At 43.6% G+C, this 21137-nt stretch overlaps 1 protein-coding gene across 1 annotated transcript in view; it reads right to left on the minus strand.

Moving 5' to 3' along the window:
* Nucleotides 1-21137, minus strand: part of adamtsl2 (ADAMTS-like 2) — a 51443-nt gene that overhangs the window by 26260 nt on the left and 4046 nt on the right. The window contains exons 2-5 of the mRNA XM_049579576.1: nucleotides 6692-6797; nucleotides 2847-2989; nucleotides 1495-1570; nucleotides 1084-1186 (exon numbers count right to left, since the gene is read on the minus strand). Of these exons, the coding sequence (XP_049435533.1) occupies nucleotides 1084-1186; nucleotides 1495-1570; nucleotides 2847-2989; nucleotides 6692-6796 (427 nt within the window). The 5' untranslated portion in view covers nucleotide 6797. The remainder of the gene's footprint in view (nucleotides 1-1083; nucleotides 1187-1494; nucleotides 1571-2846; nucleotides 2990-6691; nucleotides 6798-21137) is intronic.

The raw sequence follows: 21137 nt of genomic DNA on the forward strand, positions 1-21137 counted from the left end.
CAGACTTCAGGATAGAGTTTTCATCTGGCCAAAAAAATTACAACCCAAATTGAGTGAGTTGAAGCCGCATCCCCGCCCGTCCGAGATCATCACCTAAAATACTGAGCCCAACATCAACCAAGTCTGACCCTCCTAAAAAGCACTAGTCAGCCTCTAACACCTGGGACATACTGGATGTGTAATGGCCCAAGCCACGTGCATCTCCAGTGGAAAATGGATTAAGTTGGTGGATCACAGATTCTCTACACAGTAGTTCCCTGCCAGAGAAGCTCCCTGCTCCGGCCAGGAGGAAGGACAGAGAGCCCGGCATAGAGCCTGACATCTCCCTCTGCCCTTCTACCTGGTCCAACCCATCTGGCTTTTCAGGACCCATCGAGCTCGGGCTGAGATTGAGAACTCTTCTTTCAGACCACTAGCTAGGCCGCAGAACTAGCTCAAGCTGAGGCCGGTGGCGACCTGTTGGGTTTTAAGAGGTTTAATATTCTGTAAAAGCAAAACTTATTTTAAATCAGATGAAACGCCACTGTCCTGGACCCTACCCTGTCACTATAACATTTAGCTTTTCATTTATAAATTCAGGGAGACACAGAGGGAGGGAGGGAGGAAGAGTGGCACTGAGATGGACCAGAGTGCAGCTGATAAATATTCCCTGCTAACTTTTCATCATGCCGTTACTGTATTTATTGTCCCAATTTGGTGATAAGAGAGTCATGTTCTCAAAGCCAAGAGTTTGTTTATTGAAAATCAAACAAACCCCCCAAAAACCTTGTGTCTCCGCTTTGTCCCACAGCTCACATTCCCCACAAACCTCTCCACGGAGATCTACGTATTGTCACTCATACAACTTTTTGTTTTAATTATTACTCACTAACAAATAAACGCCAACAAGGTGAATAAATAAAAAAGAAATCTTCCAGATATTAAATTAGGAACCTGTTTTAAAACAGCATGTATTAACAGGCAGTTAAAGTTTTAAGGAGTCATAAAGAGGATGCTACTGTTTTGGATGTTGTAGCTCAGCAAAGACCTCCGTCACCTCAGATCTGTTTAATGTGGTAAAAGGAGGCTGTCAGTGTGTTTTACCAGGATACAGAGGCTTCCACTGGTAGTTCCTCCCATTGTAAAGCTGGGAGTTGAAGGACCAGCACTGCTCCTCTCTGAAGCTCCTCCCAGTGGCAGGACATTCCTGCAGTGCAGAGACAACACAGGCCATTAAAAGAGGTCTGTTTCACACTTGTTAAGACTCAGTTTTACAGTATGTTATACAAATAAATTCTTTTTAAGCGTTTATTTGTGCAGGGATGGTTTTCTGAGAGTGCACCATGGTTCTGAGCCCCGCCCGGCTTCACTTTCAAACAGCTCCACGCAGTCACGCCTGGAGGCCGTCCGCCACAACCACAGACCTCTACTGTCAGCCAGTCAGAAGGGCTGTGTTTGTTTTAATAAAGATGTGAAATAAAGGGATGAGAAATTAACTGGAAGTCTGTGACTCACTTCAGTGTTGCAGAGATGGTATTTCTTTGCAGTTCCTGTGCAGGTCATGTTGTCCTTCCCAGCAGCAACTTTCTTTCTTTGGATAAGAAAAAAAAATGGAGAAATTACAACATATTAAAAACTAGAATCACTGCTTCGCAGTTGCACGCCTCTGTGGACCAGTGAAGTTGCAGTTACAGTTCACATCCATGTCTGTGAAAACATGAATGCTTCACACATCTCCTCCTGGCAGCTCAGAAGATCTATACAATCAGCACAGTGTCAACATTAGTGTCACAAATTCAGTATCTGACCAAATGTCTCCCCTTCTGTTCCTGAGATATGACGCTGAACAATGGCCAGAAAAGTGTTTTTGTAGAACGTTAATGATGTCACAGTGAAGTTGACCTTTCACCTTTTGGCTATAAAATGTCATCATTTTATCCTATCAGACATTTGTGTGAAATTTTGTCATAATGGCCAAATGATCATAATGTTATGGCCAAAAATATCTTTTGTGAGGTCATAAAGACCACCAAATACTAATCAGTTTATTCTCATTTCCAAGTGGATGTTTCAGCCAAATTTGAGGAAATTCCCTCAAGGTGTTCTTAAGATATTGTGTTCACGAGAATGAGACAGACAAGGTCACAATGACCTTTGATCGTTGACCAAATTCTAATTTATTCATTGTTGAGTCCAAGTCCACATCTTAAGAAATTTCCTCAAGGTGTTCTTGAGATATCTCAATCAGGAGAATAAGATGGACACAAGGTCACGATGTCTTTGACCTTTGACCACCAAAATCAGTTCATTCTTGAAGTGAATGTTTGTGCAAAATGTGACCTAATTCCCTCATGGTGTTCTTGAGATATCGCATTTACGAGAATGAGACGGAGGCGGTCACAGTAATCTTAACCTTTGACCTATGAACACCAAATTCTGATCAGTCCATCCTCGAGTCCAAGAGAACGTTTATGCCAGATTTTAAGAAATTCCCTTAAAGTGTTCTTGGATTATCACTTTCACCTAATATTGGATGAACACACATACATATGTATGCATGCAAGGAAAGATGGACGGACGACCCCCAAAACATAATGCCTCTGGGTAAGGCAAAACTGTATGGGACTTCTGAAAGTTTGAACTAACGGTTCAATGTAGGAAATGTTTTATTACATTATAGAGAACTGCTTGGCTTGTTGCTCCAGACGTCTGAACTTATCTAAAACTCACATGTAGATCTTTAATAAAACACTTTGAGTAGCTCTAATGCAGATGTAAAAGAACAAAATGTATAGAAGTACAAATCTGTGAGTGTGTGTGTGTGTGTGTGTGTGTGTGTGTGTGTGTGTGCACGCAGACTGACTGACCTCTGTTTGAGGCAGTGTCTCTCCTGTGACATCACTCCCCCTCCACAGGCACGAGTGCACGCCGTCCACTTGGCCCACTCCCCCCACCAGTAGGTGGTCACCTCCAGCTCGTCCTCCAGACTGTTGGACGCCACGCCGTCCTCCTGAACACACACACACAGACACACACACACACACACACACAACCAGTGGTAATTCAGTTGGCAGTTGTAGTAGCAGCATTAATCATATTAACAGTATTAAGACCTATGGAACATCTGAATCTGCCAGCATTTTCAGACAAACCTCGTCAGTCAAATCAGGTGACGATTACTTCTCTATTCATGTCTTCCTCTACGGCTGTGCACATCAACTGCTATTTTGTGAGAAGGGGGTAACTAAATAACAGATAATTTAGTTTGATTTACAATAAGACACATCTCTGAGTGATGAAATCATCTGAATGTGGCTGCACGACCACAGCCACGGCACAACTGTGAGCTCTGAGGTCGGCTTTAACACGGGCCACAACTGGGCCACAACTCAGCCTTTCTAAGAGCAGGCCTGTATCCCTCAGAGTCCATTACATTTAATTTGCTGCATTTGGGGGATATTTGGCCCAGAACTGCAATCCTGCCACAATTATACAACCCTAATTCCAGAAACGTTGGGACATTGTGTGAAATGTGAAAAAAAAAAAAATACAGGATCTCACATAAGTGAGTACACCCCTCCCATTTTTGGAAATATTTTATTATATCTTGTCATGGGACAACACTATAGAAATGACACTTTGATATAACTTAAAGTAGTCAGTGTACAGCTTGTATAGTAGTATAGATTTACCTTCCTCTGAAAGTTACTCAAAACACAGCCATCAACATCTTAACAGCTGGCAACATAAGTGAGTACACCCCACAGTGAACATGTCCAAATTGTGCCTAAAGTGTCAATATTTTGTGTGCCAACCATTATTATCTAGCACTGCCTTAACCCTTTTGGGCATGGAATTCACCAGAGCTCACAGGTTGCTTCCTCCATGATGACATCATGGAGCAGATGGATGTGAAGACACCTTGCACTCCTCCACCTTCAGCTTGAGGATGGCCCACAGGTGCACAGGTGAGTTTAGGGCTGGATACATACTTGGCCAGTCCATCACCTTCACCTTCAGCTTCCTCAGCAAAGCAAGTTGTCATCTACTAGGTGTGTTTTGGGTCATTATCATGTTGGAAAACTGCATTGCAGCTCAGTTTCTGAAGAGGGGCGATCATGCTCTGCTCTGAATTCATCTTTCCCTAAATGAACTAAGCTCCCCAAAGCCGGCAGCACTCATGCAGCCCCAAACCACAATGCTGCCACCACTATACCTGGGAAACATGGGAAACATGAATTCCAAGCAGAGCATGATCGCCCCTCTTCAGAAACTGAGCTGCAATGCAGTTTACTCACTTATGTGAGATACTGTAGATCAATATACACTCATTTTGAATTTGATCCCTGCAACACATTCCAAAAAAAGTTAGGACAGGATCATGTTGTTATTCGCGATTGTATTTCGGGAATTCCACCACGTTACATCGGAGGTGATTTGGTATTCCCGAGAATCACTGATTGACATCGGGGCAACACAACAACAGCCTGTTTCGAGTGCCTTTCTCGCTTGATATCTCATATTGTTCAACAGTCTGCGGTCTCCGCTGTCGTATTTTGTGCTTCATAATGTTCCACACAGGGTGTGGTGTTTTTTGGAATTTAGGTTGTTTAGGTGCTTCCTAACTGGATGCCACGCAAGCATCAGCGACTAAATCACTTTGACTGCATTGTTCTCTACTGGACTGTCCCAACTGCCCATGAGCGACGAGATGCCACGGGATGCAGCGTGCTGTTTTGAGCTGAACTTTTGTTGAACATCCAGTTTCTATTTTTATTCTGTCGCTCATGTTGAAAACGCCTCAAAGGAATGACTGATTCAAGAGGTTTAGATGAGGAGTTACCGACAGGATACCTCCTTATCTCACCACAAAACCTTAATGTTTCTGGTAACACTTATGTGGGATGCTAGCTTAGCTTGTGTACTCAAGTTCTGTACTTAAATACAATGCTTAAAAACTTGTACTTTAGTTTAATGCTACTTTATACTCCATTTCATTTATTTCTAGTAATTAGTAGTAAAGAGTAGTTTTACATTGTGGTAATTCTACTGAGTAAGACATCTGAGTATTTCTTCACCTATTAAGTAAAAGTTGAATTTGTACTCGCCTTTGTGGTCGTATTTGTAGTATAAGTCGTGGTATTGTCAGTGACATTAACAGCAGTGGCAGTGCTTGTAATATTTTTAGTAGAACTCTGATTCCAGTGTGTAAAACTGCTGCACAGATGATTGGACGGTCAGAACAGAGCGCGTCAGAATCAAATAGCACCACAGCAAATGTGCGTCTGAATGTTTTGTTCTGGGGCTCCAACGTGTGAAGACGGTCAGCATTTCACACATTCCTCATGTGCAGGAGCAGCATTAATTCAGGCCGATGGCTGCGTCCCTTCATTCAGACAGATTCATCAGAGTGACCGCTGGAATGTGCACTGAGCTCCTTGTAAAGGTGTGAGACAGAGCAGCTGTGAGAGAGGACAAGAGACACTGGAAATACCAGACAGAGCGCGTAAGTGAGACAGAGACAGGAAGCGATAGATGGGTACAGAGAGAGAGAGACAGGAAAGAGAGAAGACGAGTCGCTGATTGGTCGACTGACAGCAACTCATCACAGTCTGCAGATTACTTCTTAAAGTTAGTATTCAGACTTTGCATTGCAAAATCCTGCAGTTAGGTAGCACGGTGGTGCAGCGGTCAGCACGGTTGCCTTACAGCGTGAGTTCTGATTCAAACCCACCAGCCAGCTGGGGCCCGTCTGTGCAGAGTTTGCATGTTCTCCTCGTGTCAGCGTGGGTTTCCTCCAGGTGCTCCAGCTTCCTCCCACAGTCCAAAGACATGCAGGTTAATTGGTGACTCTAAATTGTCCGTAGGTGTGAATGTGAGTGTGAATGGTTGTCTGTCTCTATGTGTCAGCCCTGCGATAGTCTGGCGACCTGTCCAGGTAGAGTTGACCTTGTCGACCTTCTGGTGGCTGCTGCCTGGCTTTGGCCGATCAAATAGAAGGGGGGCGGTCAATTAGGACAACCACAGGATAACTCGGCCTGGAATAACATTTCCACCAAATTTCAGATGACTGGTCGACTGGTTAATGTCCCAATAAACATGTAGAGATCTTTGGTAATTTTGGTGATTCCCACTGTCTTGCTACATTATGTAGCTACACGCTAGCTTGCACTTCTGCCAGTGACGTACACAAAGCACCTGCCTGTCATCACAGCCCTGCACTGTAGCGGAAGCAGCTGCTCTTAGAAACGCTTTGCTTTTTTAGGAAATGCCCTTGCATGGGCTGGTACCATGTGGCAGGGTGAAAGCAGCTTAAGGGCTCATTCACGTTAAGCGTTACACACAGAGACGGAGCCTTCTGTCTGTAATCTGCGTTCATTTCTTCCACATTTTTCTGAAGGCATACAGATAAAGACGAAACGGGGCAGTACCGCTAGAGATCCTCGAGGGAGTGAAGCTTATCTTAAGTCAGATATGAGACAACGAAGAAATTTTAATCATGATGGAACAGAACTAATTGGTAATTTATAATAATAAATAGTGATATATTGTGAAAATAGTGAAAAAAATTCTGTCCACTTGACGAGATGTATATAACGGGTTAGGGTTAGGGTTATAAGGTATGAGGGCAGCGACATTTAAAACATTTGAATATCTGACACTTTGACGTACATATTGTGTGTTTTCCTGTGTGTATCTGTGTGTTACGTACCTGCAGCCCCCTGGTGGAAAGGTTCCCCACAGACACCGCCAGCGTCAGGAAGCCCAGCAGGACCACGCCCGTCTCCCCACACTGTTCCCACGACAGCACCCTCATCCTGGTTAATCAGAGAGAGAGAGAAAGAGAAAGACATAAGACAGGATTGATATGTGTAGGAAAATCTGGTGGTTGAGACCGCTCTGGTAAGTTTCCAGGTCATCGCTGCAGCAACTTGGGCAAAGAAACTGAACTCCGACCAGCACCTGTAACTGACCTCTGACCTCTGTGTATGAAGTACATAGTTATTTAAAAGGTATCTCTCTATTAGGAAAGTTCTAATGATTACAGCAGTACCAGTTCCCTTGATGCTTATTAAAGAGTTTAAAACCTCGAAGGTGACTTCAGTACAAAGTAAGATGTCGGGAAAATGTGAAGGTATGCTGTAATGTTTCTGCCTAAATCTGCCTCGTGTCCTGTTTCTGATGAAAGGCAATCAGCTGCCAGAAATCAGAAACCTCTAAAGCACTCAACACTCAACATCATACACGTGACAGTTTTCACCAAACACAGAGCAGCCAGCGGTGTGATTAATGGAGGAAATTTGGGCCAGAAACCTGTCTGTGATTCGAGATGGAAGCACCCAGTGATGAGTCTTTAACAAAGGCTGAAGGGTATGAAGGGAAATATCATGACCACTAATGAGTTCTCGTGGCATTAAAAACCCACGTCCAGGCACTTATGTGAATTGTGGATGAAAGCACACTGCCCAGACGTGTGGGTGTTTTTTTCATGTCCTTTCCTTCTCCAAATTGAGGCTTCTCAGCTTCCAAACCCACAGAAGGGCCTGGAGTCGGATTTTTTTACGCCACGAGAACACATTTGTGGTCGTAATATTTCCTTTCTGACTCTGCAGTGAAATCCCTCGCCTCCGAGAACATCTGTGGTTGTTTAGGGGGGATACCTGAAGTGCTGCTGCTGCTGTCTTCTACCTTCGCACAGACAGGAGGCTGTTTGACAGTAAATCATATCAGTGTTGATCCAAGATACAAGAGACAAAACAGCAGACAGTGGACACGCCCAATAATTCATGAGGTGCAGAAAGCAAGGTTGCTGCGCCTCACTGACTTTACAAACCAGATTTGCATTTTGGCGCTCTGATGAAAGCCTTCGCACTGACATATTTACTCTATCCTGTTTAAAAAACTAAAGACTTCACATGATTTGATTAACGGAAATCCTTAGACTTTAGATTTGACATGACAGTTCAAAAACAACTTGCACTATTTGATGCCAATTTAAGAAACTGTTTAATATTTTGAAAAATCCACCTATTTGCTTTCTGTCAGAGAGATAGATGAGAAGGGAGTTATAGGTCTCATGTCATGTGCATTGAAGCTGGGGTAAACAGAAATTGTTCGGGCTACTTTCCCGGGAGGAAAGTGTGCAGAAGCTCAGGTGACAGACCTTCTGTCGGTGGCTGTAGTGGCGACCGCCTTTCACAGTGGGCTGGTGGCCAGTAGCAGCCTGACCTGACCGAGTCTGACCTGTGTAATGGCAGCAACAGAAAGTTTTCTGATCTGGCGGGAAGCTGGGGTTTATGCTGGGGAGTGAGACAGAGGACACTTTAGTCCTATTGACACTGCCTCTTCAAGGTGGGAATTCCACGTTGTTAATTTCCCTTGCCGTTCTGTATAAAAGGTACGATCGCAGAATGAGGGTACAGAGTTGTCTCTCCTCTGAGGCGAGACACGTTGTCTGCAGAAACCAGACAGGACAGGGATCATGAGTGGCATAGGTGTGACATTATGGCGACGTGTTATGTGTGCAACCCACTGCCTAGTCTCGCCACCAGACAAATCAGAGATCTCCGCCTTCTGATAGTCTGGGGACACTCCTTTCTAAAGTGTGTTTAACACACCGGAGAAAACGGCCAGCAACAAAGCAACGCCTCTTGCATTTTTTAAAAGGACACGCCCTCCCGGAAATGTGCGCTCCCCCTTTTCTCGTCCGCAAGGAAACAAACACACAGAGAACTGTTTTATCAAACGTATGCTCAGTCCACAAGATTGTGGAAATGAAGGACTTACAGCGACTTTGTTTCAAACTTTTAACGCAGTTGCACTATGTTTACGAGCACAAGAGTTCAGCGAGCCACCGAAGGACCGCCCTGTGGATTTACTATTGGTTCTGCAACGTAGGGAGTTTTTTTAAACTCTGGAATTGTATCCGCCCATCTAAACACAAAATCAGGGAGAAAGACATCAGTCTTTAGTTAAGCAAAGCGTCTAAAGACTGACTTGTGAGTCTACCCACTGCCAGGAGATTTCAAAAGTAGCTTCTAGCAGTTAGCAGCTAACTCAAAGAGGAGGAACAATGGCTGAAAATGTCCGCAAATTGGGAAAACAATGAGGTTGTGTTATTTTTTAAATGTCTTCCTCTTGTCTTACGGTCATATCTCGCTTGAACCACGCTACACTGCCCTCAGGATCTGGCACTGCTCCATTTCGTCCATAACCATACAGACAGAAGGCTCCATCCATGTCCGTATATGTATCTTATATTGAGCATAAATGAGCCCTTAGTCAGGACACGGTTAACCTTACTTATCATAAAGACTGGAAACATAGGAAACCAGCAAGCCCGGCTCAGATCATTAGTATTACCTTGTTTGTTTGTTTGATTGTCTCTGAATCCTTGAACTGTTTTCTCTAACCCTTCATTCTGTGTGTCCCTACAGGGGTTCTTCCTTAGTCTAACAGCATCCTAAATGCACTTACATAAACAGAGCGAAGTGTTTATACAGCTCCTGCCTGACTCACATTATTGCCTTAATTGCATTAGCGTTGTATCTTGTGAGTGCGTACAAAGCTGGCAGCTGAAAGATGTTCTGGATTACAGCATCAGGTGAACTCTGCTTCAGATGCAACCAAATACACACTGTCTGGTTTCCAAGCACGTCAGAGAAAAACGCCAGCGAAACAACGGCACGGCAAGTGAGGGGCATTTTCTCAGACAATGCACGCTTGCGCCAAAGCCAGCGTGCCGGCTGCAGGTATCTGAATGTGCTGGCAGGCGGTGGCAGGCTGGAGCTGGCAGGTGGAGGGCGACACAGACAGGCTGTTGAGAGGCCACAGGTGTTGGAGACGGGAGTTGGACAGCAGAGGGGCCCGTGTGAAAGTTAAACAAGCCCCAATGTGCTGGAAGGACGAAGGTAAGTTTCCTAGGACTTTACACAGGTAGGCCTTTGTTTGGCTCTTCAGACTATAAGGAAATGTAGATGTCTGTATGTAAAGGCTGACATGAACAGGCACAGACACACAGGAAAAGGAGGGTACTCGAGCGGCTCTGCAGTTGTATATACGAGTTTAATGACTCAATGAAGCCTTTGATTTGTTAAAGGAACACTGAACCAAAAGCCTGTTTAGAGTATAAAACACTTACCAGCACAGTCTTCTGGATTTTCCAAACCATTCCTGCTGCATACTCCTATTTTCTTTTGTTAATCTGTATGATCAATATGTGCCAAATACATAACTATGTTACATTTATAAATACACCATTCACCATCAGGAAAAAGAGAAGATGGGCCGTTTCACAACAACACTGACAGCTACATTTTTAGGATCTGTTGTTTAGGCCATCACCTATAAGTGTAGCTGATCACAAAATGAGCTGCATCAGGATTTTAAGGGTGAAGCCCTGCAGCTACTAACCAACTGAGTGCTCCAAGGATTATGTTTTTTGTAGGCCAACATGGAGGTTATCTTCGCCCTGATTATCTCATCAAAAAAGCCTACGGGATTTTTCCTTTGGATGTTGGATTTATTAATTTCATTCATCTTCCATAACTGCTTATCCTGTTGGGGGTCGTGGGGGTCTGGACTGACATTGGCGAGAGGTAGGGTTCACCCTGGACAGGTCACCAGACTATCACAGGGCTGACACATAGAGACAGACAACCATTCACACTCACATTCACACCTACGGACAATTTAGAGTCACCAATTAACCTGCATGTCTTTGGACTGTGGGAGGAAGCTGGAGCACCTGGAGGAAACCCACGCTGACACGGGGAGAACATACAGGGGCCGTTTATACAACAACGATTTCAGTAAGAACGGAAAAGTCTGTCCTTTGCGTTTTGCGGAGCTGCAAAATCTACTGGAAACGCTGTAGTATGCACGCCAGGTCATTGGGTGGCAGTGTAAATTTGCAAAGCAACACCACAGCACGACGCCATGCGCCTGCGCTGAAGCGCCTTCCTCTCCAACACCGTGATTACAAACCAAAACAAAGAAGACACAATGGCAAAAGCATGCACAGATAACTTTGTCTGGATGGACGACGAGGTGGAGCTGCTACAGTAACAGATCTACACTTCACTTCAAATCACCAGGGTGAGCAGCACAAACAGAGCTCAGCATTGTTGTTGTGACGGTCGGCATGCCTAGTGACTGGAACCGTAATGCGCATGTGTGAAAAGTCTCCGTTTTCAGAGGAACTGCATATTGCACGTTTACATGACAACAGAGACGCTGCCGTTTCCAAAACGTTGCACTCTGGAACCTGTTTTCAAATCGTTGCGTTTTCAGGCACCCAAAACGCCGCTGTCGTGTAAACGATCGGCCAAAACGCAACTAAAGTTTACCGTTTTCAGTTGAAATCGTTGTCGTCTAAACGGGGCCACAGACTCCACACAGAAGGGCTCCCCCCCACAGGTTCGAACCAGGAACTCTCTTGCTGTGAGACACCAATGCTAACCACTGCACCACTGTACTGCCTGGATTTTGGGTTAGTGCAGCAAATAAGATCTGTGGGAAACAAACGTTTATGACACATTTTGTTCAGCGAGTCTTCACAGATTATCACCACTTTTATGATTTTTGAACCCTTAATGCAATCACCAGTTATTTAAAGCTATAGACTATCAACAAATTACACCATGGTCACATGACCATGTAAATCTAAATGATTTATTTTTTCAATAAACAAACACACCAGGTGATTAAAACTTTCTCCTACACTGTTCACCTTGTCTCGGACAGGCTGCTAGCCATGCACCTGCTAATGTGTTCTTACTTTTGTTCTCTGATAACTTCAGATACAGACATCAAGGATGTTTTTACCTGGAATCGTATTATCTGTAGAGATCTCCTCCTTTCCAAAACAAACAGGCCTGGTGATTTAAACCGGTAAAAACACTGAATAAAGCAGTTTCACTTTAAAAATCAGTGTTTTTTTGATGCTGTTTGGCTCGTTGTGGAGGGGCTGCTAACTGACACTTAAAAATAAGAAAACATGAATGTCCCCGTCTAGAGTCAGCGTTTAGATTGTCTGTTCTGGGCTACCGTAGAAACATGGCTGTGCAAAAGGTAATCTTGGTAGATGAGGACCTGCTGTCTATGTAGGTAGACACAACTCATTCTAAGGTAACAAGCACACAATGGTCCTTATTTTCAGGTGATTATACACTAAACATATTTATCATATTATATGCCATTTCTGCCAAGATATCTCCCTAAATCCTACACACCAAAGGTCTAATATATAGACACACTTGAATGTTTTGACGAGTCTCAGTTTCATGCACACACTTTCACATGTACATGCACACTTTTTGAGTTTTTTGCACGCTCAAACTCATTGTTTTCAATAAGGATGTGTCGCTCTTAAATGCCTTCCTGAGCACCGATTTGTCAGGGTGCGACGGCTGCACCCTGAGATAAACCGAGTTCAGTTTTTGGAACAAAGCAGCACGCATCACATGTCACGCGACGAGCAACAACCATTCACAGCCAGCAGATATCTTTCCCTTCATCCATAAATATCAGTCTGTGTTAAATATGGAAAAGTTGATCATTTTGGTGCAGAACTGCCAGAGCTTTGCGTCTGTTCCACGGATGATATGCCCACACACAAACAGCACCTGCAAGAAGATCAGATCTAGACTCAGCTCTGCACCTCAGATGCAACCTACCGCCGCCTTCTTGAAAGCTGGCACAGAAAAGGTACAAAAGTAGCACCCAGTGCCCAACCTCACATTTTCCAGACACCTACACTTTAATTGTTTTTGCCTTAAGTTAAAATCATGAAATCAGATTTATTCCTCAATAAATGACAAACAAATATATGTTAATGGAAACTCTTGAAAATTTGTTGAAAATAAAAAACACATAAAAAATCCCCAAAATGTTCAACTCTTTAATGTAAACTTCAGGGAGACACTCTCGGTTGCAACGTCTGAATCAGCAGAAGTCTGGAGAGCTGAATGATTTCTGGAGGTTCTGCGCTGCACTTTCGCACACGTATACCTCCACACACACACACAAAGACACACACAGAGAGACACACACGCAGACAGGGCTTCTAGGAAAAGGTTCATAGTACATCCCGTGTCCTCACGTCCAGTTAGGCAGCCTTGTTAAAATAAGCAAACAGCTCGTCTCGCCCTGTTTGCAGTCTGGCTTTCTCTGGCACTAAATATTGGTGACAGGTGTCTTAAAGCAGGCGCAGCAGCACCTGGACTTCATTATCCAACCAGACACAGCTGGAGCCCGGCCAGCTGCCAAACACACACATACAGAGAGAAGGAGAGGAGACGGACACTCAGTCAGACACAGCTGCACATGTGTATACACTCAGCCAGTGGCGTGACTGGCTACACACACATACACGTTGGCCACCGCGTACGCTCGTGCTCAAGCTCGATGCACGTGCATGTACAGGTATACAAATGCTCCAGCATGAATGTACATACTCACACACTTACACACTTTCTCTTGGACTCACTGACTCACTTTGTACAACTACACTTAAGAGGACCATCATGGACACAATACTTTCCTTATCCCAAAACCCTGAACTGAGTCATCACAGCTACTAACCACAACTTAAACCTGACTTTACACTTCAGACTTCAACTGCTGCCCTACAATGGCTCCTCGACGGTGTGGACAGGTCAACGTGTCTTTAATTTGGCTACAATATCCTCAGGTTTGTCGCCCCACCTCATTTTGTGCCTCGACTGAAACATCATTATTTTTAACACAAACTTTGCTTAACTGTCCTCAGTTTGCAGAAATGTTCTTCCTATAATTCACTTTGGTCAACTAATCCCGTTTTGCCACAGTGTCTTTATTTTGCCACGACGTCCTCACTTTACTGTAACAGATTTATTTTTGGAATAACGTTCTCATTTTACTGAAATAATCAAATTTTGCAGAAATGTCTCCACTTGGCTGAAAAGTCCTCACTTCACCACAATGTCCTCACTTTGCCAAAATATCCTTACTTTGCCAGAGTGTCTTCACTTTGGTCAATTACTCTCTTTTGTCACAATGTCCTCATTTTGATACAATGCCCTAATTTTGCTGCAAAATCCTCACTTTGCCACAATGTCCTTACTTTTTCAGGATGTCCTCACTTTGCCGCAATGTCCCGTTAGAGTGTCCTCACTCGGCTAAAGCTTGCTCACTTCACCACTGTGTTCTCACTTTTGTCAATTATCCCTCTTATGTCACAGTGTCCTCACGTTGCCATAATGTCCCCACTTTGTCACAATGTCCTTACTCTGCAAAACGTCCCCACTTTGCCCTTATATCCCTATTTTTTCACGATGTCCCCATTTTGCCTCAATGTCTCGGCTTTGCCACATGTCCTCCCTTTGCCAAAATATCCTTACTTTGCTAGAGTGTCCTCACTTGGCTAAGGCTTTCTCACTTCACCACGGTGTTCTCTTTTGTCAATTATCCTTTTTATGTCATAGTGTCCTCACTTTGCAATAATGTCCCCACCAACTTTGCCACAATGTCCTAATTTTGCCGCAACATCCTTACTTTGACACAATGTCCTTACTCTGCAAAATGTCCCCACTTTGCCCTTATGTCCCTACTTTTTCACAATGTCCCCACTTTGCTGCAATGTCCTGGCTTTGCCACGTCCTCACTTTGCCAAAATATCCTTACTTTGCAAGTGTCCTCACTTGGCTAAAGCTTTCTCACTTCACCACAGTGTTCTCACTTTTGTCAATTATCCTTTTTATGTCACAGTGTCCTCACTTTGCCATAACGTCCCCACCAACTTTGTCACAACATCTCCATGTTCTCCACAATGTCCACACATCACCACAGTGTCCTCACTTTGGCCAACTATCCTCGTTTTGCCACAATATTCTGATTTTGATACAATGCCCTCAGATTACCACAGTTTCCACACTTTGCCACAGTGTCCACACTTGGCTACAACGACCTCAATTTGCCACAGTCACTTTGGTAAACTGTCCTCATTTTGCTATAATGTCTGTAGTTTACCAGAATGTCCTAGGTTTGCAGAAATGTCCTTCCTTTTCCACAACGTCCCCACTTTGCCGCAATGTTCTTTCTGTGCCACAGTGTCTTCACTTTGCCACAGTGTCCTAATGATTTGGTCCTCACACAGACAGAAGTAAAAGAGCGCACTCATAGAAAAACACCCCAAACTTCTGCATCTTTCCTGCTCACTATGGGTCCTTCTGGCTCACGCACACACACACACACACACACAAATAGGATCAGTTCGCCAAACAGGGTCTTCCTCCTTCCTCCTCCCCTTTGCTGTCATTTCCCAGCCAGCCTGGCAGGGCAGGCACAGAGGATAAAAGTAAACACTGTCCCCTCATCCTCCCTGTCTCCCTCACCCCTGTACCATCCCCACCCTGACGGCCCCCTGGGGCCCCTCGCCTCGCCGTCTTGTTTTTGTAGCGCTGGCAGCCTCAGCAGACAGACAGACAGCAGTAGTCTGTCCCCTAGGAGGCCAGACTGGATCGCAGCACTTAGACCGATATATCAGACCAATACTGGACGTTTATTATCTAATACTGGATATCAGCCAGGCGCTGTCGGCCACCTGTGATATGAATACCATACCGTTTAAATGAAAATGTTTTGCAGGTTTTGAATAAGTTAGCGCTGAAACGATGATTCAATAAGTACTGACAGAAAAACAATGGACAAGTGGTTTGCATCAGTGATGCTAATGAAAAAAAATCATGAGTTGAAGCTCTACAATGACACATACATCACTGTGAAAACAGAAATGAGACTGGAGACACTGGTGTGGCTTTTTTTTAGATGGAAAAAATGACAATGGACAAAGGACCTTGAAGTGACAACGAAGATGATGTCTTGGATGTGTAAGAAATCCAAAATAATTGGGCAGAAGAGAAAACCCTACCGTTTCAAACGCCCAATTCACCCATCCACACCCCATCTCTTTCGTAAACAGGACGCACCGCTATGCTTGCGTCCTTGTAAGAGTTGTCATGGACACTTTGGTTCACACTGTGCAGCAAGGAAGCACACAGGTCAACCTAAAACCACCAGGTTATACAGTTCTGACTGTCTGCTGCTGTTATTATAAATATAGCTACTGTACACACATCTTGACAGCATTACATTCCAATGAGATACTGTCACCAAATCTGAACATCATACATCAGCATGTTGGTTTACATATTTCCTACAGAGGACCTCACTACTGTGACCCACTGTGAAGCAGGTAAAGAAATATTGCTATCATGTTCATATGCCAGCTGGACAAAAGAATACTGGTCAGAAGTCTACACCACAAACTAATGGACTGCATTTACTTTTATCCAAAGCACTTTTTCAATCTGCCCCTCGTTCGCATGCTCACTTACGACTGATGGAAGCAAGCTACCATGCACAGTGCTGGTCTGATCATCTGGAGCTATTTGGAGCTCAGTGTTTTGCCCAAGGACACTAAAGCCCAATTCCTTTTTAAATTTTTCCCCTCCACGCCACGTCATTTTCGATGACCACATTGCCATCATCTGTATCTTCATTGTCACTCATGGTATTTACATAAACTGCATAAACAGATGCGACTATGGCAATAAAAGTTTTACCACAATGACATTTGCCATTTATCTAATGATAGGAGAAAATGCAGGCTACGCTTGTGATCGTTCACAACGCAGGTTTCACGTTTTCATTGATCAAACATGTCATCAAAAAGCCTAAAAAAAGAACACTACAAGGCCACTAGCAAGGCTTTGGAGGCTAATGCTAACAACCCGTGCTCCTACCCTGCCAGTCTGAGCTGGGACACACTGCCTGCATGAGCAGCGTGAGATGGCTACCTTGCTGAACTGCTGCCGTTAGTACAAATGTACTAACTGTAGCTGTAGAGCTGCCTGTTGCTATGAGTACTGTATTGCCACAATAAAAAGCCGGTACTCCACTAATATATAGAGCCGTGAAAACCACTGCATTGTCAACAACACAGTCCTGCAAATATTTCAAAATAAAAGGCCTTGTGGTAACAAACAAGAGGATTCTGTCCACAGAAACGGTGTCAGAAGGCTTTTATTTTTAAACAGAAACAGGAAGTGTTGAGTTAAAAATAACAATTTATATTTTTCAAGTCTGTAAATAGTCCTTGAAACTGCAGTGAAATGTGGAACGATGTCATTATCAAAACGTGGCACCTCAGCAGCATGGCATGTGGTCACTCTAACCTGTCAACATGGCGCCGAACCAAAAATCAAGAGGTTTAGTAATGCACACGCACTGCTCATGCAGGCACTGTGGCCCACACAGTGGTAGCGTAGTGGTAAGAAGCGTAGCAAGTTTGCCGCTGGACTTAAATTTCTGGCGTCATATACCATCAGAGGGGGAGGGGCTGCAACATGGAAATATGTTAGAATGTGGTTAAGCACATATCAGCAATAACATGTCACGTTAGCTAGCTAACTAGCTACCAAGACATTAGCATACTGCTAGTCTTTTTTTTGGTTTTGTTTTGTTATGCTTGTTATAAAGAAAAAGACTACAATACATTGAAACAATATTAAACTAAGATAACATGATGGTTAACATATTTTTAAAACCTTTATTAACAGAGACAATGTATTTGTGGGTTTCTTTTGTTTCCTTGTGTTCTGTTTGTCTGCTGCCTCTGAAAAACCTCAGTTTGGAGGTCCATGTAGTCCTGACACTTGGCCCTACCCCTCTGTCCCAACAAGAATCAGCACACACTACCCGTAGACATGAATGTGTAAAACAGAGGGGTAAGAGCTAAGTATATATAGAAGTGTATTGAAATTGAGTTTTTGATATGTGGACAAGAGGAGCCGGGGGTCACACTGACAACCCTACAATTAGTGTATGACGTGCCAAGCCCCGACACGTGTGCGAGCTAGAGAGAGGCTGACACTAAAGACCATCAGGCAATACAAAGGTCCTGCACTGGTCTTCAAGTTTCGCCATAGCGACCACAATTTATCAGGGTACGCTAACACATGTCTAATGTACATCACTTAGACAACTTGATCAGCATTTTCTGTACCTGAAAAGATGGAAACAAATTAGGCAGTTCACAGAGAGGAGCCAGAGAGGAAATGTCCTAAACCAGCTTCAAACCTAGGACACTTTAGTCACATGCTGAAAACATAAAGTCACAACAGTAATATGCATAGTTTCAGTTGAGAGATTGATGGTGAGATGGTAGTGACAATTTTCTTGATTAGATTTGCATGAAAACCACTGCAGAGTTTTAATTTTTTAACTATTAGTGACACGAAAACGTGGTATGACATATTGGTGATTAGACAAATCCCACTGTGCTGCTGTCTGCCTTCCAGAGCCCATATCGGTCAGACTCAGGGAGAAGTGCGGGGTGGTTGTGGATGTCTGCTTGTCAGCGGGCAGACTCATTCCTTCTGCCTTTTGCTCTGTGAGCCAAACTCTCTGCTCTTTCCTCAGTGGCGGTCCCTTCTCAAGTACACATGCAAAGTGGAAAATGGATCTAGGCTCTCTTCGGCCTCTTGTATACAAAAAAAAGACCAAGAGAGCCAACAAACAGACAGACAGACAGACAGACAGACAGCTGGGCAGACAGACAAAGAGATGGGGAGGGAGGATGATGGATAAGAGACAGAGTGAGAAGAAGAAAGAAGGAAAGACTCAGTGGACGAGGCAGTCTGAGAAGTTGAGGAGAGGTCAGTGGAGTTTAGTTGCCCCCGGGGCAAACAGAGTCCAGGGTAGATTGCTTGCACTTGACCTCTGACCTATTTATTGACTCGGCCTTCAGTGCCGGCTTTCCCAGGAAAACAACCAGGCTCGGTTCATCTGTGTTACATTCGCTCGCAATGAAACAAAAACTAAATTACTCTGGAGCAGGTTTTACGAAGGCAAGTGAGCCCATTAGTGGTTTGTCTGACCGCCAGACTTCTTGGAACAAGTCTGTGCAGGGTAGCATGTTGGTAAAGCATGAAATGCTGCCACTCCAAAAAAAAAAAAAGGAAAAGAGCTTTATCTATTTACAAACTGTACAATGACTGCTGTCTTCACATTGTATGAAAATACTTGTGATCATAAACAGAGGATTAATCCCAATTAAGGCCTAACAGTTGAAGTACAGCCACCTGTGGAAACTTCAGCGACAGAAAGTCGTCTCAAGACAAAACAAAAAGCACAAATCCAACTGCCTGGAACAATAATGTTGAAAAGTGGTTTGAGAAGTTCAAATGGATGATTTTATTCTCTTTTTAAAGCATAACATTGCCAGCTGTCACCACTCTAAATCCAAGCTAACCACAGCTACTTTCTGCAGGTAGAAACTAAAGTTGGGTCGGTTTCTGGTTTTGCCAGCCCAGTCTGGTGTGCAAGCTTAGACCAGTTTCACGGCTCGTGCAAACTAGCTAAACCAGCATTTGTCATTATGACACATTCTGGCAAATTAAAAGGTAGCCTACATCAACAACCTGTGCTGAAGCTGTTACGTCATGTTGTATTGCATAAGTGAAAAGCAGTATGACAAAATAATTAACACAATGTTATGTTTGTTCTAGGGATGTATCGGCTGCCAATATTAGCAAAAAACGTGCATCGGCATCAGATCGGACTGCATGAAAAAATGCTGATCCCAGAACTCTGATCCAGTTTTTCACGGAGTCAGATCCAGGTTTTCCGGCCAGCCCAGCGCTCCGCGATTCAAGCAGTGCATTCCAGTGATCCGCCCCAGCACTTACTATCAATCCACCAGGCCAGCATGCAGACACACATGGAGGGTAGGAAGAGTAGCGGTCAATTCAGTTAACTGACTATTTGTTTTCTGCTCTGGTTTTTTGAGAGTGATATTTTTATTTGGTTTACACTGTTACTGTTTAAGTAAAGAGCACTGATGGCATTGTTTTGGGCTCAATTAGTGAAATTGGAGCCATGGATGGACTATTGCTTGTTTAAACAGTTGTACAATATTGTGTGTGGTTTTTTGTCGCCTCTGTTGGTCCCAGGAAACAGCAGCACCAGGCTGGCACTGACACTACTAAAATAACTGAAAAGGAAAGGCTGCATTGTTTGTTAAATGTCGACAATGTCTTGTGGTGTTAATCTATTTTTTATTTATTAGGAGGCCAAAGCACAAGTGTGTGGAGTCTTGCTGCTATTTTAATTTCATTGTTAGACATTTTAAAGATTTCTTGTGTTGATTTATTTTCTATTTATTAAGGGGCCAAAGCAGCCAAAGCGAACCAGCTATATTTTTTATTTAATGTAAATGTTCAAGTTTAAAGTTTGTTTATTTAACCCTGTTAACAATAAACAGGTCAGTTTCGCATACCAACTGTTGTGGATCATTCTAACTAACCTGATTAAGTAGTTGTTCTTGTTAGAGTAATATCGCTTGATCAAACCTTTTCTAACATGACTGACAACAAAATAAGTGAATATGTATAATACGCCCTTGGATCGGATCGGTATCGGTATCGGCCAAAACTCAAGGCTGTAATATCGGTATCGGATCGGAAGTGAAAAAGCTGGATCGGGACATCTCTAGTTTGTTCATAAATGGACTAAAAGAGCCACTCGTGTCTCACAGGTGGTGAGTAAAGCACAGCAACGTAAAGAAGATCAAATTTCTGTAGAGATGGGAGTCGAGCAGCACACGTGTTTGTTTACTACAAAGTTCATATGTTTTTTGGGGTGACGAGAGAAGACGTGACAGAGTTAGTCTCTCAAGAAAACTCAAACCGTGCCAGTAAGGCAACGTTTTGGTCTTGTTGCCTGCTTTGCAAGCGCCCCAGTGGACGAGGAACGGCTGATTCATGAAGTTGTAATGAGGAATTATCTTTATGAAAGCTACTTATTTCACTACAAAAACCCAAATAAGGTGGCAGATGGCTGGAGGGAGATTAAAAGGGAGCTGAAAATTTCTGACAAATGACCATCGCTACAACAGCCTACTTGCTGCTGTCAATACTATATTCATTTCCAGTAAATAACACAATATGTGTTTGTTTAAAAGATACCGTTTAATTGTAGGAAGACAGCAGGAAGACTACTTTCCCGTCTTTTCAGTGGTTATGTCTCCAGTCTGATCTTGTGAACACGGCTGATAGCTACGTAGTTTGTTTACATGACGTAAGGGATGGGAATATTTGGGATGTAATGTGGGAAGA

The sequence above is a fragment of the Epinephelus fuscoguttatus genome, linkage group LG6 (genome assembly GCF_011397635.1).
Source record: "Epinephelus fuscoguttatus linkage group LG6, E.fuscoguttatus.final_Chr_v1".
NCBI classification, from domain to species: Eukaryota; Metazoa; Chordata; class Actinopteri; order Perciformes; family Serranidae; genus Epinephelus; species Epinephelus fuscoguttatus.